Consider the following 23,405-nt stretch of genomic DNA (forward strand, 5'->3'; position numbering starts at 1 on the left):
ACAAAAGGCAGATCTGCTTGCGAATGCTTGAAATTTAATGAGCCTTTTTATCCTTTGTCTGCTGAACCAACTCTCTAGGGTGAGGCTTAAAGTATAGGGTGTTAGTCTATAGAACTGTTGAAATTAAACAAAAACTAGCGCGCGCACACACACACACACACACACACACACACACACACACAAATCCAAACTCACTTGGAAACTTATCTTACTCTTTGCTAAATCTTGGCATCCCCAGCCAGCTGCCTTAGTCTTTTCTGAGAGTATGGAATAGTCTGGAGATAATACTTTTTCCTTAGTATAACTTTAAAATACATATAGAAAAAGAGTTACAGAAGGCAAAACCAATATTATAAAAAAGCAGAGATTAGGGCGTGGGGCTGGCGTACAGTTAATTTGGAGGCTAGCCATAGGACGAGAATTTATTTTTGTGTATTTATACATTTTGAAGAGAGGAAGGGAATGCATTACATATATCTGGTATTCAGCCAAGAAAATAGAAACCTGGCCCCAGCCCAGGATCTTCTGTTTTCACTGAGACACGGGTTCATACAATCAAATAGTGGGTACTATGTACTTGAAAACCAGTGGTTGGAGCTATGTTTTGATGCTGAAATGGAGCCATTTACTGTTTTATATAAGAACTGTAAACATAAAGAATTCTGTATTTCCAGGTAGTGTTGCATGTTAAAATAGAAATACTTTCAAAACATGATTAGATAAGTTCATGGAAAATAGATCCGTAAATGAGTTACGGAAGATTAGAAAATTTCATGATACACGTTTAGACTGATGTCGATGAGGGCAATCATGACTTCCCACTAATATCACTTTGGTCACTGCCAGAACAAGAATACTTGGTTAGACAGCCAATGAAACTGACCTCATACGGAATTTACATTCTTACTTTTTAAAATATTACTTTTCCAGGAGATAAATTAAAATTCATTCCTGGGTAGAAATAATATGCCTTATGTTTGGACAGCTCCTTTTTATTTTAGGACTTTTAAATTTATTTTATAGGTGTTCATGGAAGTTTAAAATATGAAGTGTTGTTAAATACTTGTGCTGATGAACTTGTTTGGTATTGACCAGATAATTCAGTCACTTTTTTGGTTCCCTGCCTCTCTCCTAAACCTCAGGCCAGGTGCCCTTCTCTCTTGCTAATTGTTGTCCATGAAAGATTATTTTCAAAACAGAAAGTCTGGTTTCTATTTGTAGCTCAGCTGTGTCACTTTAGGCAGGTAACTTAATTTCTCTGGGCTTGATTTTTCTTATCTAAAAATGAGGTAATTGGGCTGTATGATCTTTAAAATCTCTTAGAACGTTGCTTATTCTCTGTGTCTGCACTTTGAATTTTCTGTTGTCTTAAGACTACATAAAGTATTATGCATATATATCAAGAAAGTTATTTGAATTTATTTTCATTTAGGTTTTTTAAATCATAAATTACGTTTGCTTAAAAAGAAATCTCTCATATCAGATTTTTAAGTTACTGAAAGTAGAATTTTACGTATTTCTTGTTGTAAGTAAAATCATTTAAAGGTTTAGAGAAACATGATGTTTTATTAATCTGTTAAGTACCTACTGCAAGTTTTTCATGCTGTGAGAAATTACGGAATTTTGAGTTTTTCTTCCTTTTTAATCTAGAGAAATCTTGTACAAAACCATCACCATCAAAAAAACGCTGTTCTGACAACACTGAAGTAGAAGTTTCTAACTTGGAAAACGAACAACCAGTTGAATCAGCTTCTGCAAAACCTTGTTCTCCAAGTCCTCCGTCTCCTCAGGCGCAGCCACAAGCACCAGCTGCGGCCAGTGATTCTGTGGCTGTCCCGCCGTCGCTGGGCGTGAGGAGAGGGCTGAATTCAAGACTGGAAGCAACTGCAGCCTCCTCGGTTAAAACACGAATGCAAAAACTGGCAGAGCAGCGGCGCCATTGGGATAATAATGATATGACAGGTATATATTATATGGATGGTATGGTCCTTAAATTGGTTTCAATAAGTTTCAGCTTGGTTTGTTGAAAATTTTATTTATCAGTTAACATATGAAAGGTAAATGCTTTTGATTTATCTATATCCTGAGTATCCGTTGCTTGTACAAGGTTTGTATATCAATAGTATATTTATCAGTTGGTTGTATTCTCATTGAAGTAGATGACAGTGAGGTTCTTAGGCTAGATCACAAAAGCCTGATCTTGTAACAGAATTATCTTATATTTGCACTAAAAAGCAGCAGAGAACAAACTATACTCTTGGCACTATTAGCATTGCTGACCTTCCACTCTATATTTAAGAAATCTTGTTTCATGGATTCACTAATTAAATAAACTTGAGTGACTAAGGTATGCAATGCTGTTCAACAGGAAAGAGAGAAAACTTCAAAACATTTATTGAGCACCTGCAATGCATGTTATTGTGCTAAGGTGCTGAAACGGATGAAGTGACCAATCTTTGCCTTTCATGGACTTGTAAACAGATGGCGAGCCTGAGAGCAGATCATGCAACAGGGTTATTTGTTTTGTGATAAATTTTATTTATCTCCTACCTTGTTACTAAAAAAGCCTTGAGATGATTTACAAAAATACCGATATTTTACAAAACAAGAAAAATAGGGAAATCAGAGTGAAGAGAAAGAAAAACAAAGAAGTGAAGGGTAAAGTTAGTTTATTAAATACAGGCCTTAAGGTCCTCTTCACTTGCTACAGATGCTTCTGAACTTGCTAGCAGCCCATGCAAAGAGGTGAAACACTATCAGGTGCATGGCTAATGTTGGTAAGATAAAAGCAGAATCATTATTGACACTAAAACCCGAGAGAACTTTCTTCCCTGTGTCCTCAAACATGACTTTGTGTGAGCTGGTAATTGTATAGGTTTCTTAAGGTAGGCAGATGGCCTGGCTCCAAGCTCAGTTCAGTAAAAGCAGTTCCAAAGTGAGCTAGCACAGTGCAGGTGCTGGTTGTGGCTACTAGACCTTACCCAAGGAAGCGTTCCTTGGCTTTGGCTTTCAGAGCCTTCCTGGGTGTCAGAATCATTCAGACCATTGGATTGGAATCTCAGGAGTGCAGTGGAGCCCTGAGGTGTGCTCTTGTCTTTATTTTTTAAAGCTCTGTAGGTAATTCTGATGCATAGCCAGAATTGAGACCAGGTAAACTGAAGAAATGGATGGACTACATATACTTCAGTCAGTCTTCCATAAATATCAATTCTTATAACTGAAATTTTGATAAGTAATGGACAGCAAAGCATTTAAGATTATCCTTTCTGGCAGTGATGAGAATCTCAAGAGCAAACACTTACTGTGTAAAAAGTGCTAGGCATTCTAAATATTTTTTGTTCTAATATAGTATAGCATATAATTCTTACAACAATCTTATAAGATACATACCACTTTTATCTTTATGTTATAGAAGAGGAAACTCGGTTCAGATAGGCTGAGAAAACTGCCCACAGTCAGCTGCTAAAATTCAAACCCCAGTAGTTCGACTCTAGGGCTCAACTCTTGCCTGTTGTGACCTGCCTGATGTTTTCTGGGCACGTAACAGGGTACAAATGTTCCATGTTGTCAATTATACCTATTTATTTTAGTAGTGGGTGGGGCTAACAATGCTTCTTTATAATGCCTGAGGAGGCTAGCCAGTAAATGTACCTGAATAGAAGGACGTCTCCTTTCTGTCTTGTAGGAAATATCTATGGGCCGTGGAATGCGAATTTTCCTTTAAAAAAAAAAATAGGGGGTTGTGATTTAATGCATGGTGAAAAGAACAACCTAGGCCCTAAATATTAGAGCATAAAGCATTGCAGCGGTGATTTGGCACATTTTGAATGCAAATGTTAACAAATGCCTACCTCAGCCTTGAAAATAAATCTCATTAAGGCATTATAGCCTGTCTAATTTTAAGCATTGAAACTTGTGAATAAAGTGTTTGTAATGAATGGTTTAGTGAATGCTAAACAGGACTGTGGGTATAAGCCAGTTAAATGTTTGAGGACTTATACTAAAATATAATTTATCTAAAACCTTTCTTTCTGACAGAATAGTTAGAAGAGCTAGAGGTCTATTAAGCCCATTCCTAAAACATGATGATAAAACTGTCATCTGCTTAGAGGACAGTGTTAATTCTAAGGAAAATGATAGAGGTATGCAAAAGGGTATTGTTGGGAAGGCGGTGGTCAGGGAAGATTTTCTGGAGGAGGCAGGGGTGGTTAAGCTGGACTTTGAGGGGCAGCTGGCTTCAGACAGTCGAGGTGTTCTAGGCAGAAGCAACAGAATGTATAAAAAGTACAAATACCGTGAACATAGTGTGGGTATAAAGAGTCAGTATTCTGGTATACAGGGATGTGGTAGAAAAGCAAGAGATAAATTTGAAGAAAGGAGCAGGATCCAGAGCATTTGGAATTTATCCAGGAGGCGCTGGGGAGGTACTGGGAGAGTTTAAGCAGGCAGATGCTTTAGAAAGATCACTCTGGCATCAGAATTGAGGAGGGATTGAATAGTACAGAGATGCGAAGCAGGAAGACCAGTTAGAAGGCTAATATTATAATCCAGATACACCAGATGCAGGCCTGTGGAAGTGAAGAAGAGAGGCTGGATTTGAGAGATTTAGGAGACAGAATCTGTAGGACTTGATGACTGGATGGTGGAGGATAAGGGAGAAAGGAGGAAGAGGCATGAGGAGGAGGAACATGTTTGGGGCAATTTCAACTTCAAATATGTTATTGGGGGTGCCTGTGGGATAGCCACATGGAAGTAGTTGGTAGTTAGAAGGAGACCATGAAGGATAGACCACGAAGACAGAACTAGTAGAGGATGATGTCACAAATGGAAATACAAAGCCTGCCAGGTATGTACTGGCATCTAGTGACAGTAGCAAAAGCAACTTCAGGGCAGTGGTATAGGTAGAAGGTGGGTTGAAGTGAGTTGAGTTGAAGTGAGTGAATATTGTCCAGGGAAGGAGGGACAGTAGCTAAAAGGGGGTATATATTAATGAGAGGATGTTTGTTTTTGGTTTTAAAATTAGAGGGACTTGAGCATATTTATGTGCAGAGAAAAAGTTTGTAGAGAGGAAGAGGGGTTATTTAGAGCAAGAGCCCTGAGAAGGTTTTGGAGGAGTAGAGTTGAAAATTCAGGCAGAGGTATAATAAGCCTTGGACGACAGGAGGGATGCCTCTTCCGTTGACTGAATTTGTGGAATAGAAAGTGCTATGAACTTTGACTCCCCTTTGTGCTCTTTGTGCATACAGACCTAGATCCTTCTAAGTTAAATATTACTTGAGATTGATCTCCAAATGAAGTAACTGTGCAGAAAAACATTTTAGTCTAACCCTGTGCTATCCAATACTGTAGCCACTAGCCATATGTAGCTTTTTAAAATTAAGTTAGTTGAAATGAAATGAAGTTTCTTAGTTGCCTTAGCCAAATCTCAAGTGCTCATTAGCCACATATGGCTAGTGGTTACTATATTGGACAGTATGAACGTAGAACATCTCCATCATTGCAGAAAGTTCTATTATACAGCACTGGTCTAATCCATTCTTAAAACAAAAAATTCCTGTGGAATACATAATCTTAAATTGTGCAGTGTTATAACATCATGAATTAATTCAGAAAATATAACCTGAATATGTGGTATCTTAAAGCATCCATAATTCATCAAAAAATTGAAAAAAATTGGTGTAACAAAGTTTTTTAAAAAATTTGGATTAAGTATCATCTGATTTGAAAAGATATTGTCATATTTAAGCAGCTTGGTAGTTTCATGCATACGAGAGCTTTTTACTTGTTCTTAAACCTTTTAATTTCATTTAAAAATTCTGAATGGAGTGATCCTGGTATTGCACATACATTAACTCTTGAACATGGGTTTTAACTCTTTCTGAATACATTTTCAGATGATGTACCTCAAGGCTCACTCCTCTCAGCAATGCCATCAGAGGAAAAGGCTGCCTCCCCTCCCAAACCATCCCTTTCAGATGCTTCAGCAACTCCAGTTGGGAGAAGGGGCCGTCTGGCCAACCTTGCTGCAACTATTTGCTCCTGGGAAGATGATGTAAATTACTCATCTGCAAAGCAAAACAGTGCACAAGAACAGCCTGGTACCACTTGTTTATCCAAATTTTCTTCTGCAAGTGGAGCATCTGCTGGGATCAATAGCAGCAGTGTTAAGCAGGAAGCTACATGCTGTTCCCAAAGGGATGGCGATGCCTCTTTGAATAAAGCCCCATCCTCCAGTGCTGTGGGTGCATCTTTGATTAATGTTGCAATTTCCAGCTCTGTGGTAAGTAAATACAATTTTGGTCTTTGGAAACCTTTCCTTTTTTTGTTATGAGTGATAATGTATATATATGTGTGGGTATGTATTTTATAACATATACATAGTGTATTTATTTTCAGAATATTGGTTTCATAGAAAGTAAAAATCATACATTTGATATCCTGTCCCAAGATAAATTAGCAGTTGACAACTAAATTACACTAATTTAATGCAATTCCAAAGTATATAATATGGAGTGATGGAGCCTCTTATCATCAGGGAGAGCACTGAAAATTACTTTCTCCATTAGAATGCCTTATGTATGTGTATAAATACAAGATACCAAATATCTCTGAAAACTGGTAGCTATAGTTCCCTCCAGAAGGCACTTGTCAAGGGTGGGTACCATACTTTCACTGTATACTCTTTTGAAATGTTTGAAAGGTTACCTTATGCATGTATTACCTCATCAGTTTTTAAAAACAATCTTAAAAAAACAAAAAAGAAAAGGAATGTTGTGTTCCTAAGCTTTGTCTTTAAGTGTAGAGCCAGGTTTTGGAATTAGACCTGCATTCAATCCCAGCCTTGCCGCATAATTAGAAGTGTGGCTTTGGACAAGTTACTTAATCTTGTAAAACCTTATTTTTCCATTTGTAAAATGGGAAAGAAAGGGTTATGGGGAGGATTAAATGAGATAACCTGCATAAATCACTTAGCATAATGCTTGGCACATAGTAAGCACTTAATTTATTACAGTTAGCCATCAAATATATGATACAATTTTGTTAAATTAATATTGATTTAATTAAAATACAAAAAATATGTAATTTGGTCTAATACAATTAAAATTTGTAAAGGTACTAGTGTAATAATATGAAAGAAATTGTTTTTTAAAGTAGTGTGTGTCCCTATCCCTCATACTAAATTATTCATCAATATATTATGCAGACTAAACTACATGTTATAATAGCATTTTCTACATTGTTTTTTTTCAAATCTTTCAAATTGGTTTGATCTATTAGAGAGCAAGAACATTTTTTTCATGAGTTTACATAAAGGCTACCAAGCAAGTAGGATTTGAATTGTTTTCTTATAAGACTTGCTTTAGATATTGTGAATGTTGTTATTTAACCTAAGTATTATCATGTTTCAGAAAGCTGCTTCTCCCCCAGTGAAATCTTCTACTACATCCATCACCGATGCTAAAAAGTGTGATGTACCAAGTCCTGAACTACTTCAAAAACCTTCTGTTAGTCCTCTGAAAACAGAGGTATCAAAACCAATTGGCAAGTCAACTCTATCCCAGACAGTTCGGCCCAAAGAAGAATTAAGTAGAGAAATTTGTCTGCAATCTCAATCTAAAGGCAAATCTACAACGCCAGGTTATGTATTTTTAAAAAATCTAAAGTTACTGCTGACTATTTTCAGTGTATCTGTTCTCTGCATTTTAAATATTCAATTGTGAATGGTACAGTGTTGGTTTGCCGGGGCAAATGCCTGAATGTATCAAGTAAGACTTTTTCAAGCTTGAATTGATTGAATGAATATTCATTAGTGTAGACTAGCCCAGTTACTGGTCAAAGTCTGTTACATTTTAACAGTTTAAACATGCTTTTTTCTAGAATGACCAATGCTGGATACTTTCTTCTATACTTTTTGATGCAGACAAAGCATATACAACTGGAAATCACATTTTAAGAGCATAATGGAGAAACATTCTTGTAACCATGTGTGCAGAGCAGTCTTCTCAAACTGCACTATGAAGGCACCCCTAATAGCAAAGGGAAGTGAATGTATATATAAAAATGACTTCACTCCCAATTATATTTATATGTGTGTATATTGTGTGTGAGTATATACATAAGAAAATTCAAAATTACTTACTAGTAAATTGATGCTCTAGGAAGTCCATATTTATCTTGTGGTGACTTGTACCTTCAGACATTACCCATCCCCCCAACCCCCAGTGCTGTTGGTTGAGAAACACAGGACTGGTTCAAATATATAGTAACCTAGTTTACTTTGAACTATATTCTTTTTCATTAGACTTGCTTTTGAAAAGACTATTTTAAAGATTTTATTTATTTTATTTTTTCCCCCCAAAGCCCCAGTGGATAGTTGTATGTTGTAGCTGCACATCCTTCTAGCTGCTGTATGTGGGACTCGGCCTCAGGATGAACGGAGAAGCGGTGCCTCGATGCACACCCGGGATCCGAACCCGGGCCACCAGCATCGCAGCGCGCACACTTAACCACCAAGCCACAGGGCCGGCCCAAGACTATTTTAAAAATAAATTTTAACTTCTTGAAAATACAATCTCTCCAGAAACTGTAGTTCATCATAAAAGAGAAGTAGATAGAGAGATGAGAGTGGGGAATCCATTAGTTATGGGGTAAGTGGAAACCAGCAGTCAGTTTCCAGATGAGCCAAAATGAGAACTAGAAACAGTAGCAAAACCTACACGTGGAATAGAACTAGTCACTCCCAATTTTCTAAAGATTTACAGCATAGATAAGAATGGCATAGATAAGAGGCATTGTTTTTCTTATTCTTGGCTACTGGTTACACCCAGAATATATTGACAAGGCCTCAGAGATATTCATTTTACATGTTTCTTTGTATTCTTAATGGAATCTGGTTTGAGATATGGGATGAAGAGATAATAAGTGACGTGGAATCTTCAAACCATGGCCATGGATCAAATTCTGCCCTTCCCCTGTTTTTGCAAGTAAAGTTTTATTGGAACACAGCCATACCCTCTTATTGCCTGTGGCTGCTTTCATGCTTCAATGCAGAGTTGAGTAGTTGTGACAAATGGCCTCATGGGCCTGCAAAGCGCAAAATATTTACTCTCTGGCTCTTTATAGGAAAATGTTTGCCAATTACTGATATAGATAAACCTCCTTTTATGTAGTAGGACCCTAGCATCCTCATGATGGAGGTGATATATATCCCATTTGTTCTACTTTAAATGTACCTCATTTAAATGTACCTGTTTCAAATGAGTACTATTTTAAGACTGTAAAGTCAAGACACTCTTTGATAAAGTGTAATCCCTCATTTTTCTTTTTGAGAGAGACAAAGGACTTCATCCCTGGATTTTTATATGTTAGACTTCCTAAAAGCAAGATAAAATAAATTGGGCTGTAGAAATATAAGTAGTTGGGTTATCATGTATAGGACACTTTGTGGTTAGGTTATATTATTAATACCATGCAGTCAATTTCCAATCATTTAGGTTCTGATTATTTAGTTTAAGGGTTTTCTAATTCCCACTGTCCTCTCACTTTATGTTTTAAAAGTTCTTCTTTTTTTTTTCTTAAAGAACTAAATCCCATAAATAAATTTTAGGACATGGAAGTAAATAGTATGATGAAAAAAAATTTTTTTTTTGACCTATGTTCATACTATTTACTTTCTGAATGAATATTAGTAGTAGAATCAAAGCATTTTGGAGCTGTACTGGATTTTAGAACTTTTTCCATAGCAATCATAATTGTTAGTTATTCTGAATAGCCTCCAAAAACGTGTGTGTTTTCTGTAGGAGGAGCAGGAATTAAGCCTTTCCTGGAACGCTTTGGAGAGCGTTGTCAAGAACACAGCAAAGAAAGTCCAGCTCATAGCACACCCCATAGAACCCCCGTTATCACTCCAAATACAAAGGCCATCCAAGAAAGATTATTCAAGCAAAACGAATCTTCATCTACTACGCATTTAGCACAACAGCTCAAGAAGGTATGGCCTACTCTTTTAACGTTATTCATTACGTGGTCTCAACATAGAAGCTAGAAATCAAATTATGAATTCTGGTACCAGTCTTTTTGTCTGACGTAGATAGCATCTTGATTCTCTGTCTCACTTATTTCAAATTAGAAATATTATTGTCTGGTATTCCACATGTATTGTGAATTTCTTAATCTTGAAACTAAAGACAAGCAAAGTTAGTAGTGTTTCAATCTTATTCTTAAACATACTATTGGCTCTTGTGTAAAATAGAGTTTTTGATGGTTTTAGGAACGTGAAAAAGAACTAGCATGTCTTCGTGGCCGATTTGACAAGGGCAATTTATGGAGTGCAGAAAAAGGCGAAAACTCAAGAAGCAAACAGCTAGAAAGCAAACAGGTAACGTGAACAAGAAATATAAAAGTGAACTTGGTACCAAAGGAGGGCTGGGATCTAACTTGTGGTTCTATATTGTGAAATAATTCTTTATATATTTTCCTATTCCAATTAACTATGCCACTTTCCATTCATAAATTCCTTCAGTGTTCACACCAACTCTGCTTTTCTCTCGTGATATTTTCCCCTTCAGTGAAACTCTACCGTATTCACTGATGACCTATTTAAAATCAAATTAAAAAAAATTATTCTCATCATTCAATTGATTTCAGATTCCTTTTAACATTCTGCTTAGATGTGGTTCTAAAATGTTTCTCAGGATCAACTTTTCTCATTAATGATTGTATACCTCTCCCCAAATACCATAGTTTTAGACTATCCATAATTTTTTCAGTCACCAAATACCTCCCAGGTTTCTCTTTACTCCTGTATTACTTCCTATCAAATTTCATTAATCAGCCTTCAACAAAATCCCTACTTGTAAATGTAAACGATGTTCTGTTTCATTTACATTCCTACTGTGTACAAAGTACTATGATAGGATATATTTTTAAGCTAAAAATAATAGAATTATATTTAAAGTGGTTAGCAGTAGGGAAAAAAACAATAGCCAGTATTCTTTGAGAAACGATTGATTTTTTTTTTTTTTTTTTAAGTCAGTTCTCTTGCTTAACAAATCATATTTCCCAGAGTTCCAATCTGAACTCTTTTGTCTTCTCCCTTGCCCTGGGACATCTCTTCCCCATCCTTATATCTAGCTTCAGCCCAGCACAGAAAGGCTAATGATGCTCAGCTATGCTGTGCTCTTCTCTCTTCCTGAACTCAAAGGCCTGCTTGGCTAGTAGAGCTCTCTACACTTTGCTGTAGTATCTTCCCGTGTAGTCTGTGTCTTCACTTGGGGCTTTACTCTGTACCCTGTCATCTGAAGCAATCTGGGAGTTCTTCCTTGGCTCCTTCCTCTTAATACTATGTCTTCCCATCTCCTGGCCCCTAGCACACACACACATATAAACACACACACATCCAGGGATACCTTTTCTAAATCTGTCACCAAGCTGCCTTGTCCTCTGTATTTTCCTCTGCTGTTACCTTAATTACTAACATATCTTTGTTTTGGACACCCTGCTTCTACTTTGGCTTGTTTTCAGTTCATCTTACCCATTGCTGCTAGAAAAATATATATATAGATATATATGTATATATAGATGTTTTTCTTTTGGTTAGGAGGATTGGCCCTGAGCTAACATCTGTTGCCAATCCTCTTTTTGCTTGAGGAAGATTGTCCCTGAGCTAACATCTGTGCCAGTCTTCCTCTATTTTTTGTATGTGGGATGCCACCACAGCATGGCTTGACGAGTGGTGTATAGGTCTGCATCTGGGATCTGAACCGGTGAACCCCGGGCCGCCTAAGTGGAGGTTGCTAACTTAACCACTATGCCACCGGGCTGGCCCCCAGAGAAATATTTTTAAAAGGCAAATATTCATGTATTCACTTGCTTAAAATCCTGGAGAGCTTCTCTTAGCCATCATCAGGAAAATGTGTAAAGAGCTTGGCTTGACATCTAGCATCATTCAGAATCCGGCTGCTCCCACTGCTCCTCCGCGTGTGTGCTTCAGTCCTGTCATACAGGCAAATTCACAGCTTCTCAAATGTACCCATGTTTTCAGATCTCCTTGTCTTTGCCTTGCTTTTCTCTCTGCATGAAGTATCTCTGTGGTGAGCTCCTTCATTAAGAATAGGTCGAAGTTTAATCCCCTCTGGAAATTTTTACTTGGCCCTTTTCCCAAGGCGTCCCTCTTTTTTTCACCTATGTCATCCTGCATTTACTTCAACTGGAATATTTATCTTCCTGTAATTGTTTTAACTTTGCTTTCCACCACTGTCTATGAGAGCCTTATCCATCTCTATTTCTGTTCTTAGTGCTTGGCTCACAGTAGGAGCTCAATAAATTTTTTTTTGAAGGAAGGAATGAATGTGCTAATCTTTCCCATCAGCATACATCAAGTTATTATCTGTCATCTTAAAACAAAAACAACTTTCTTGACTCCCTATTCCCCTCTCTTTCTTTGCTTCCTTTTCATCCAAACTCTTCCAGAAGAGTTGTCTCCACTTAGTGCTTTCAATTTTCTCCTCCCTTCTCTCTCTCTCTCTTTTTTTTTTTTTTGGTGAGGAAGATTGGCCCTGAGCAAGCATCTGTTGCCAATCTTCCTCTTTTTGCTTGAAGAAGATTGTCCCTGCACTAACATCTGTGCCAATCTTCCTCTATTTTTGTATGTGGGATGCTGCCACAGCATGGCTTGATGAGTGATGTGTAGGTCCACGCCCGGGATCTGAACCTGTGAACCCTGGGCCACCGAAGCAGAGAGCGCAAACTTGACCACTACGCCCCCTGGCCAACCCCCTCCCTTCTCTCTTAATCTCTCTCCACTACCAGCTCCATGGACCACTACCCTTGTCAAATTCACCAGTGATCTTCAGTAATCAATTTCCAGGCATTTAACTTGACCTATTAGCAACATTTGACATTGTTGATCACTTTCTTCTGTTTGAGGCACCTTCTTCCTTTGGTTGCCAGTATATCATAGTCTCATAGTTTTCCTTCTGTTTCTGGAAAGTATAGGGCAGCAGTTCTTAAACTATTTTGTGCTAAATAATTTCTGACAAACCTGTGGAATTCCTCCCCAGATAGTTGCACATATGCATGTAAACAAAATTCTGAATGCAGTAATAAGGAGTTCGGGGATCTCTCCCCTCAAAACTCAACTGTGGTTCCCACAGAGGGAACAGCTGAAGAGGTAGGAGGAAAAGGCAGTTGAGTATGGTGTTACTAAAGTCAAGGGAAGCAAGAACCTTTCAGAAGGAAGGAGTGGTCAGTATTGTCAAGTGTTTGCTGTCAAGTATGGACTAGACTGAGACCACTGGGTTTTGAAATAAGGGGCTTGTTGTGACTGGGCAAGAGCAAGTGAAGTAGATGCAGGTAGTAGGGGTGAAGAGCAGAGCCAGTGAGTGTAGGCAGTCCTCAGAAGTTGGGTTCTAAAGGGGAGGGAAAAAGAGGTGGTGGCTGGAAGGAGATGAGGAAGTAAAGTGTGGTTTGTGTTTGTTTTGTTCTTTCTCAGGAGACTTAAGTCAATTTTAGAGTCGATGAGAAGGAGCTAGTAGAAAGTAAAAGGTTGAAGGTAGAGGAGAAAGTGGTGATAATTGATGGGATGGGATAAATCTTTGAAGAGGTAAGAGTGGATGAACTCTAGAGCACAGTGAAGAGAAAGGATTATGACAGTTTCCTGGTGTGGTGAAAAGGAAGACGGAAAGCATTGTTTGGGGGCTGGTAGTTTTAGAGCTATGGTGACAGAAAACTGGTAGACTTTCTGTCTGATAGCTTCTGTTTTGTTCATCCTTAGGGAAGGGAAGGTGACAGGTGAAATACTCTCTGGAGAATGAAAGAGAGAGCTGGCTTGGGAAGAGAAGGACTAGGGGCTAGTCTTGGGTGGGGTGTGAGAGCATAAATTTATGGTGGAATCAAACTACACAGTTGTGAGTTTTTCTCTAGGTATGTCCAAAGAGCTTGGAAATAAATATGGAGAAATTGAGTAGTTCCAGTATTGGGGTTTTGACAGACAAGAGAAATGGTAGTACAGTTGAGGTGAGGGAGTTGAAGATGATGATTGAAGTGAAGGGCCATGAGGTCTAACCTGGGTGGAGATGTAAGAAAATAGGTAGGGGCGACAGGAAGAAAAGTATCAAATGACCAGAGGTCTCCATAAGGCCGAGAACATAGTCTGGTAGGAATTCCCGAGTAAGAGAGGTAGAGAGATTAGAGGTATGGTTAGAGTGGGATATTTGAATTTAGGATTTCAGGGAAGAAACAGGTATCAGGTGATGGCTGAATTGGAGTGGTGGTGAAGGTCTTTGGAACTGAAGTGTTTATGTAGCTGAGAGGTTAAGATGTTGTTTGGAAAGTATTTGTGGTTACTGATATCACCCCAGCTGATGGGAGGTCTTGGACTAGAGAAGAAATGAAATGGGGAGTGCCGTCGAAGCTGGAAGCTTGAGCCTCAAAGGAGCAGGAGATTTTAAAAGAGGATTACTAAGAGCTTGGAAGCATTAGTAGAGACAGGAGAAGAGGCTGTCCCTCATGTTGTCAGTGTTTAGGGGAGAGAACCACTTGTGTTTCAGAGGGTTGTAGGGTAAGTCCTGTCTTCACAAGAGAGCCAGGTTTCTATTTGAGCTAGAAAGTGGGAGGAATATTTAGTGAAGAGGATGAGGATGTAGGGGAGTTTGTTCACCAGGGAAGAGGGCTGTTTGGACACATTAAAGGGTTTTTGGAGAGGACAGTGCAGGGGGGACTTTGACTCATGGGAGAGAAAGCACAGAGCAGTATGCAGATGAGACTAATGGAAAAGGTGGAAATAATAAGATTATTACAATAGTTAATATTTATTGAATGCCTACAATATGCCAGGCCCCTCATGGGTAACTTTTAAAATATATTGCATCATCTAATTTTCACAATAACATTGTAAGTTGGGCAATAATTCCCCTTTATCTGGGTGAGGGACTAAGGCTTAGGGAGGTAAATCACTTGTTCAAGAATGGCACAGCTGGTAAGTGGTGAAGCCAGGGGTTCTAACCAGACCTTCTGACCCCGGAGCCTTCTCCTTTAATCACTACGTTTATTGTTGGGCAGTGATCCACAAGAAAAGGATGTGGGGCTTAGTGAGTTTATTTGGCATTGTGTTTTCACAGCTATGATTTAAGTTGTTGAGATTGAGTGTAGTTGCTTTCCATCACCACCATAGTCATTCTTTCATTTGCTCCACAAATGTTTGAGTGCCTACTGTATACAAAGCATAGAAGCTTTTTACTCTCAAGGTACGCTCAGCCCATTCTTCTCACTTCTGAAATGCATTTGCCCTATCTTCATCCCCTGCTCAAACTTCTTGCCTACCCTTAAAACAGCCCACAGCACAGCATTTAGTAGTTTGCTTTGTGTTTGTACATTAAAAGCTTCTTCTAACTTGAGAGACAATGTAGTCTGGAACTGGCTCTGGAACAAGAATACCTGGGTTTGTAAACTGACTCCACCAGTTACTAGCTGTGTATATAAGTTACTTAACTCCTCTGTGTCTCAGTTTTCTTGTCTGTAAAATGGAGATAACAGTACCTAATTTATAGGGTTATTGGGAGGATTAAGTGAGGCAATAATGTGAAGTGCTTAGAAAGGTGGCTGGCACATATTAAGCTCTATGTAAGTATTAGCTGCTGTTATTCTTATTCTTACTCTGATTATTTCAATTACTGCTTTAATCATAAAACTTTTTCAAAAACAAAAATTGAATGTTCCTCTTCCACAGCCTTGTAAATGATTAAAAAAGACTCAGTATAAGGGATTTTTTTTCCTTCTCTCTTCTTTTCTTCTGATTTTTGTCCTTTGTTTTGTTTTCATTTTATCCACTGAATAACTAGTAAGTGGACTCCTGGTGCAGGAACTGTCGCTAGATTTTATAGAAGTGGGATGAGATAGTGACATGGGGGAATTGTTTTTCCCCATGTGTGGCTTTCACTTGAATTGTTTTTTCTAAAGCTGAACTTTGATGTGAGTTTTCATTCTTTCTTTCCTCCTAATCTCTAAAAAAGATTTTACACACTGGGAATTACCAAGAATATGAACTAGCGCTGAGGGCTTTTTGTATTCTAAACATGTCTGGGTCCTTTCATGTACATTGTCTTTTTTGTTATGAGGAAGCTTATATAAAATAATGACTCTTGTTTGTTTCACTTAATAGCATGTAAAAAAGACAAAATCTCTAGTTTTGAGAAATAAAATTTATCTCTTCATTTGCTTTTTGCAGGAAATTCACTGTCAGAACACTCCCCTCAAAAAACATCAAGTTGTTTCAAATACCCCATCACTTCCAGTAACAGAAAAGGTGACAGAAAATCAAACACCAGCAAAACCTTCCAGTTCAAAACCTACAGGTCAGCACTTTCTATTTCTCCTTCACTTAAAATGTAGCTTTTGGTCTACCATAGTTTTGAGAATTGGATTGGAAAGCAGAAATGCTGCTCCATTGTAAAATGATAGATTCATTTCTTCATTTCCACTTATTTTTTCATTTCTAGCCATGCAATATGCTTCTTCCTTAGTTCTCTTTCCAGAGTGAGAACTCATGCTCTTGATGAGAGTGTAAATTACTACACCTTTTTTTTGGAGAAAAATTCAGTAATATCTGTTGAATTGTAAAGTGTGCATACTCTTTAATTCAGCTTCTCTGTAAATGTTTAAGTTGAATTCTTAGAACTAGTGTGCCAAGATGTATGTGCAAAGAGATTAATTGTTGCTCCATTTGTAATAGTAATAAGATTTAAGTAACCTAAATGCCCACCAGTAGAAGACTGTTTAAATAAATATATGCAGTCATATATTATGTAGCTGCTTACAAGAATAAGGTAGCTTTGTATGTAATGACATTTAATGTATCATAGACAGTTAAAAATATATATTTTTTAAAATTGTGGTAAAAAACACATTACTAAAATTTACTATGCCAGCAATTTTTAAATGCACAGTTTAGTAGTATTTAGTATATTCATATTGTTGTGGAACAGATCTCTAGAACTTTTTCATCTTGCAAAACTGAAACTCTATACCCATTAAACAATAACTCCCCATTTCTTCCTCTCTTCAGCCCATGGTAACCATCATTCTATTTTCTGTTTCTATGAATTTGACTACTGTAGACACCTCATACAAGTGCAATCATACACTTGTATTTGCAATCGTACAAAAGTATTTGTCTTTTTGTGATTAGCTTATTTAATTTAGCATCATGTCCTCAAGGTTCATCCATGTTGTAGCATGTGACAGGATTTCTTTCCTTTTTAAGGCTGAAGAATATTCCGTTGTGTATATATACTACATTTGTTTACCCATTATCTGTCAGTGGACATATGGGCTGCTTCCACCTCTTGGCTATTGTGAATAGTGTTGCTATGAACGTGGGTGTGCAAATATCTCTTTGAAACCCTGTTTTTAATTCTTTTGGTTATATACCCAGAAGTGGGATTGCTGGATCATATAGTAGTTCTATTTTTAATATTTTGAGGAACTATCCTACTGTCTTCCATAGCAGTCACACCATTTTATAATCTCACCAACAGTGCACAAATGTTCCAATTTCTCCACATCCTTGCCAATACTTGTTATTTTCTTTTTTTTTGATAGTGACAATCTGAATGGATATGAGATGATAGACCATCATGATTTTGATTTGCATTTCTTTTCTGATTAGTGATGTTGAGCATCGTTTGGATGTTGTTGGCCATTTGTAGATCATCTTTGAAGAAACGTCTATTCAAGTCCTTTGCCCATTTTTTTAATCAGGTTATTTGATTTTTGTTGTTGAGTTGTAGGACTTCTTTGTATCTTCTGAATATTAGCCCCTTACCAGATACATGATTTGCAAATATATTCTCCCATTGCCTTTTCTCCTCTGTTGACTGTGTCCTTTGATGCACAAATGTTTTTAAGTTTGATGTAGTCCCATTTGCCTATTTTTGCTTTTGTTGCCTGGGCTTTTGGTATCATATCCAAGAAATCATTAGCAAGTCCAGTGTCATGAAACCTTTCCTCTGTGTTTTATTCTAGGAGTTTTATAGTTTTGAGTCTTACAGTTAGGTCTTTAATCCATATTGAGTTAATTTTTGTGTAAGGTGTCAGATAAGGATCCAACTTCATTCTTTTGCATGTGAATATCCAATTTTTGCAACATCATTTGTTGAAGAGACTCTCTTTTCCCCGTTGAATCATCTTGGTAGTCTTGTCAAAAATCATTTGATCATATGTGTGAGATTTTATTTCTGAGCTCTGTATTCTATTCCATTGGCTTATACGTCTGTCTTTATGCTAGTATCATACTGTTTTGATTACTGTAGCTTTGTAATATGTTTTGAAAATGTCTGTCTTCTAACTTTGTTCTTTTTCAAAATTATTTTGGATGTCCAGGGTCTTGTGAAGTTCCATATGAATTTTAGGGTAGACTTTTCTATTTCTCCAAAAATACCATTGAGATTTTGATAGGAATTGCATTGAATCTATAGATAGCTTTGGGTAGTATTGACATCTTAACGATATTGTCTTCCAATCCATGAACCTGAGATGTTTTTCCATCTATTTGTGTCTTCTTTAATGTCTTTCAGCAATGTTTTGTAGTGTTCAGTATACAGTTCTGTCACCTCTTTCATTAGGTTTATTCCTAAGTATTTTATTCTTTTTGATGCTATTATAATTGGAATTGTTTTCTTAATTTCCTTTTCAGATTATTCATTGTTAGTGTATAGAAATGCAACTTATTTTTCTGTGTTGATTTCATATCCTGCATCTTTGCTGAATTTGTTTATTAGTTCTAACAGGTTTTTTTTGTGAAATCTTTAGTTTCCTATATATAAGATCATGTCATCTGTGAACAGAGATAATTTTACTTCTTATTTTCAAATTTTGATACTTTTCATTTCATTTTATTGCCTATTGCTCTAATGAGGACTTCCAAAGCTATGTTGGATAGAAGCGGTGAGAGTGGGCATCCTTGTCTTATTCCTGAACTTAGAGGGAAAGCTTTCAGTCTTTCACGATTAGTATGATGTTAGCTGTGTGCTTTTTATATATGGCCTTTGTTATGTTGAGGTAGTTTCCTTCTATTGCTATTGTGTTAAATGTTTTTATTGACACTTTTCTTTTAAAGTGAAAAACAAATTGCAGAACAGCCTGTATAATTTGATCACCTTCTAATAAAACAAAAGGATATACACATATGTATACGTAGAGGGGAAACTGGAAGAACAAACAATAACTTGGTAATAGTGGTGTCCCCTTTCTCTTGGTGGAGAGGAAGAGAGAGATGGGAAAGTGAAGAGAGGACAGGTGTTTTGGGGGATTCTCTACTTTATACATTTCTAGATTTGAAATGCATAATTTCATAATTAGAAAAAAAGATACATAAGATTCCTTAACTGAAAAATTGTAGGTTCTTATATATATGTTAATATGATATTTCTTGAAATTTTTTTAGATTTCACTGAATGTGAAATGACGAAGTCTAGCCCTTTGAGAATAACATTGTTTTTGGAAGAGGAAAAGTCCTTAAAAGTAACATCAGACCCAAAGGTTGAGCAGCAGACTGGTTAGTTTTTTATTCTTTATTTCTTATGGACTCTGAACACAGTATAAGAAATAATATATTGGTAGAAGCACATCTTCAAATATACAGTGTTCTGTATTTCAAAATATCTTGTGCTTTTGTTTTTTTTTCTATAGAAATACTCTCGGTTCCACAAAGATATAGTACTGTTACCAGTTATCTTTAGGTCACAAACCCCTGTGAAAATCTGATTAAGGCTATCACTCAGCTTTCATGGGGAAAGGAAATATGCTGCTGTTTCCACACACTGCATGTACTGTTCGGGGAATTAAAGGCGCTTGAAGCTTATTTGTGAACCCTGCCCTTAATGATGTTAATATTTAACATCATTATTATTGACTGCCATGTGAAAAGGCAGCTCTCAACAATAGAAAAAAGAGTTATTTGAAAGAATATTTTTTGTAAGTCTGTGGCTTTTGGCTATTATCCTGCAGTTTGAGTTCTTACTTAATGTTCTTTCCTAAACCCAAAGCATTGAATCAGCTTTTGATAATTCCAACCTTCATTGCTTAGACAGTGTTATTGGAACTTTGAAAATTATTTTGGTTTCATGTATTGGTAATATTTTATTATTCTTTTTGTTTAGAAGATGCTTTTCTTGGGCATTTTTTCCTGTTTACTTAGTAAGCATATGAATGTTAGGTCTTCTCTGCTATCCGTTTACTTCTTAAAGGTCTGAATTACAGTATTCACCTATTGAAATATTTTTCAGAAGTGGTACGTGAAATTGAGATGAGCGTGGATGATGATGATGATATCAATAGTTCAAAAGTAATTAATGACATCTTCAGTGATGTCCTAGAGGAAGGTGAACTAGATGTGGAAAAGAGACAAGAGGAGATGGATCAAGCAGAAGCAGAAAGCAACGAAGAACAGGAAGATGCACTGAATATCTCCTCAATGTCTTTACTTGCTCCGTTAGCACAGACAGTTGGTGTGGTAAGTCCAGAGGTAAGGAAAGACTAAATGTAGACAGAAACTAAGTAGCATTGGGATCTCCTTTTGTTTTAGTTGGTGTTTGGGGATTTGGCACTCTGTAGCCGAGGGGATTTTGCAAACCCGATGTTAATTCTCTTAAAAGAGAGCTTAAAATTCTTCAGTGGTTTCCTGTTGACTTAGATAAAATCCAAACTGTAACATGGCTTAAAAGGCCGACATTTGGGCTCAAATCCTGGCTCTGCCATTTACTGATGTTTTGGTCAGGCTATTTAACCTCTTTGCTTTAGTTCCTTCATCTGTTAAATGGTGTTAAAAATAGTGCCCACACCATAGGGTTGATGTGAATATTAAATCGTATTAGTATATTAGTATTTAGCACCAGACAGGTAACTAACATTTATTGAGAGCTAACTACTGTTATTAGCTATCACCCTAAATTGAATAACTGCAGCTTTGTTTGGAAATTGATTCAATTAGAAATATGTATATATGTTTTTTTTTTGTGAGGAAGGTCAGCCCTGGGCTAACATCTGCCAATCCTCCTCTTTTTTTGCTGAGGAAGACTGGCCCTGGGCTAACATCCGTACCCATCTTCCTCCACTTTTTTATATGGGATGCCGCCACAGCATGGCTTGACAAGTGGTATGTCGGTGTATGCCCAGGATCCTAACCCAGGCCGCCAGCAGCAGAGTGCATGCACTTAACCACTATGCCACTGGGCTGGCCCTAGAAATATTTTTAAAAAGAACTACAAGTGTAGATTTCAGCTGTCTTTGAACTTTTATTTATTCATTTACTTTTTAGGAACTTATTTTAGTTTGCCTTGTTTTTATGATGAATCAGTCGACTTATTGGATGTTTATTTCCTAACAATAGAGAAGAATTCATTCTGTTCCTCAGAATTATCATTTAGAATCAATGTCATCCACGAAATCTACTGATATCTGATGTGCTTCCCTGCAGAGTTTAGTTTCCTCACCTGGATTGGAATTGAAAGACACCAGCATAAGTGATGAAAGTCCAAAGCCAGGAAAATTCCAAAGAACCCGTGTCCCTAGAGCTGAGTCTGGTGATAGCATTGGTTCTGAAGAGCGTGATCTTCCTTACAGGTAAGAACGTTTTTAGAAGGCATTCACTCACTGAGAGTCATGGTTTAGAGTGACGCAACAAGTTGTGTTATTTGTAATTATAATGTTATTAATAATTAATCTGTATAAAACTTTGGAATAACTTTTGTCAGCCTCTCTTTTACCCACTGGCATTTTCCATTCTGGTGAAGTGTTCAATTGCTGATATATTTCAATGTCAATATCAAATTCTGCTGATATATTCAATAAAGGAGAGTACTTAGTGTGTTGCTGGATTTCTAATAGAGTAAAACTTATTTCCTGAAGCATTGATGCATATAGATCTCAAAGATTCAAAGAAACAGAACGTCCTTCAATAAAGCAGGTGATTGTTCGGAAGGAAGATGTTACTTCAAAACTGGATGAAAAAAAGAATGCCTTTTCTTGTCAAGTTAATATCAAACAGAAAATGCAGGTATGTACTTATGTGGAAAGGATTTTGGGTTTGGAATGTTTCCTGTATGAGACTGAGCTCCTTGAGGACAAGGGCCCAGCCTCCTTCACCTCTGTACTCTGAGTGACCAGGACAGTGTCTGATGTGCAGGGGCTCAGTAAATTGCTCTTGAATTCACTTTAATTTGAGAAAGTTCCTCTTAATTGGAAAAATTGGAATCTTGTTTGATATTGCTGAAATATTTATTTTTAAACGTGTTTGTCATATGTATCCTTAAAGTATAATGATAAATTAGATGATGGTGAAAGGTGAAATTTATTTTGCTCTTAGAGGTTCTTTTACACTAAGGAAAACATTTACAAAATTACAACATACATGTAATTTAAATAAAATGAATCAGATAGTTTCTAAATCTCTACCTTGTTGGACATAGCCCCAATTATAATTTTAATAAGTATGAGTTGAAAGTCTTTTCATAAGGAAGAATGTTTATAGTTTATTATAGCACATTAAATGTTTTTTGTGCATAATGTAGAAACTTGAACAGTGAAACTGTAACATTTTGACTTTACTCTGGAAATTTTGGAAATTATCCAATTGGATTAGTTAAGCAAAAATGGTGATTAAAAATGTGAATTTTTTCTCCTCTCATTGGTTTCCCTAGGAACTCAGTAATGAGATAAATTTGCAGCAGACGGTGATCTATCAAGCTAGTCAGGCTCTTAACTGTTGTGTTGATGAAGATCACGGAAAAGGGTCACTAGAAGAAGCTGAAGCGGAAAGACTTCTTCTAATTGCAAGTATGTGTGATACACCCGAAACAATTCCAACACAATTTCAAACCAGGAAAAACTCATTTTGTCTAGTATATTCAGAAATCTCTAATTTTAGAGAAAGGGCTTTTTCTCATAATCTGTTTCAGTTGATCTATTTTTTGTTCCTTATACTTACAAGATTTGTGAAAACTCTACGTAAAAGCTGTAGTTTGCATAAAAGCGTGAAAGATACTGGAATGCATTTGAAGAAATGTAGTTGTGAAGAGTATGTCAAGAATGAATATATGCATATATTTGTATATATACACACTATTTCTGTACCTATCTATGTATGTATAGCTAAAAAAAGTGTATGAATTTTATTGTGTGTGTATGTGTGGTGATGGATGACAGCGTATATTAGGGTGGAGAGATTATACCACACAGGAAAACTGACCAAAAGTTGAAGTATTAAATTATAAGGACTTGGTAAACAGATGAGCAATCATGGTTTTACCCAACTGCCTACCACCTGTTTGTATAAAGAAAGAGTTACTGATTTCATCTTTGGTCTTATGTATAATTGCCGAATCAGTGCATTTTCTTGAATTGGTCTGTTT

General features: G+C 36.9%; 1 protein-coding gene across 5 annotated transcripts in view; it reads left to right on the forward strand.

The window, feature by feature from the left end:
- The window catches only part of ANLN (anillin, actin binding protein), a 123,723-nt gene that overhangs the window by 73,249 nt on the left and 27,069 nt on the right, over positions 1 to 23,405 (forward strand). For 4 of the 5 annotated variants that reach the window (XM_087429525.1, XM_087429533.1, XM_087429536.1 and 1 more), the window contains exons 3-13: positions 1,651 to 1,962; positions 5,895 to 6,280; positions 7,410 to 7,638; positions 9,801 to 9,991; positions 10,271 to 10,378; positions 16,226 to 16,352; positions 19,442 to 19,552; positions 20,283 to 20,521; positions 21,473 to 21,618; positions 21,904 to 22,051; positions 22,695 to 22,830. In XM_087429525.1, the coding sequence (XP_087285651.1) occupies positions 1,651 to 1,962; positions 5,895 to 6,280; positions 7,410 to 7,638; positions 9,801 to 9,991; positions 10,271 to 10,378; positions 16,226 to 16,352; positions 19,442 to 19,552; positions 20,283 to 20,521; positions 21,473 to 21,618; positions 21,904 to 22,051; positions 22,695 to 22,830 (2,133 nt within the window). The remainder of the gene's footprint in view (positions 1 to 1,650; positions 1,963 to 5,894; positions 6,281 to 7,409; positions 7,639 to 9,800; positions 9,992 to 10,270; positions 10,379 to 16,225; positions 16,353 to 19,441; positions 19,553 to 20,282; positions 20,522 to 21,472; positions 21,619 to 21,903; positions 22,052 to 22,694; positions 22,831 to 23,405) is intronic. The other variant, XM_087429548.1, reaches the window with a different exon arrangement.

This window comes from Ceratotherium simum, chromosome 1 (genome assembly GCF_057802395.1).
Source record: "Ceratotherium simum simum isolate JZ-2026a chromosome 1, ASM5780239v1, whole genome shotgun sequence".
NCBI classification, from domain to species: Eukaryota; Metazoa; Chordata; class Mammalia; order Perissodactyla; family Rhinocerotidae; genus Ceratotherium; species Ceratotherium simum.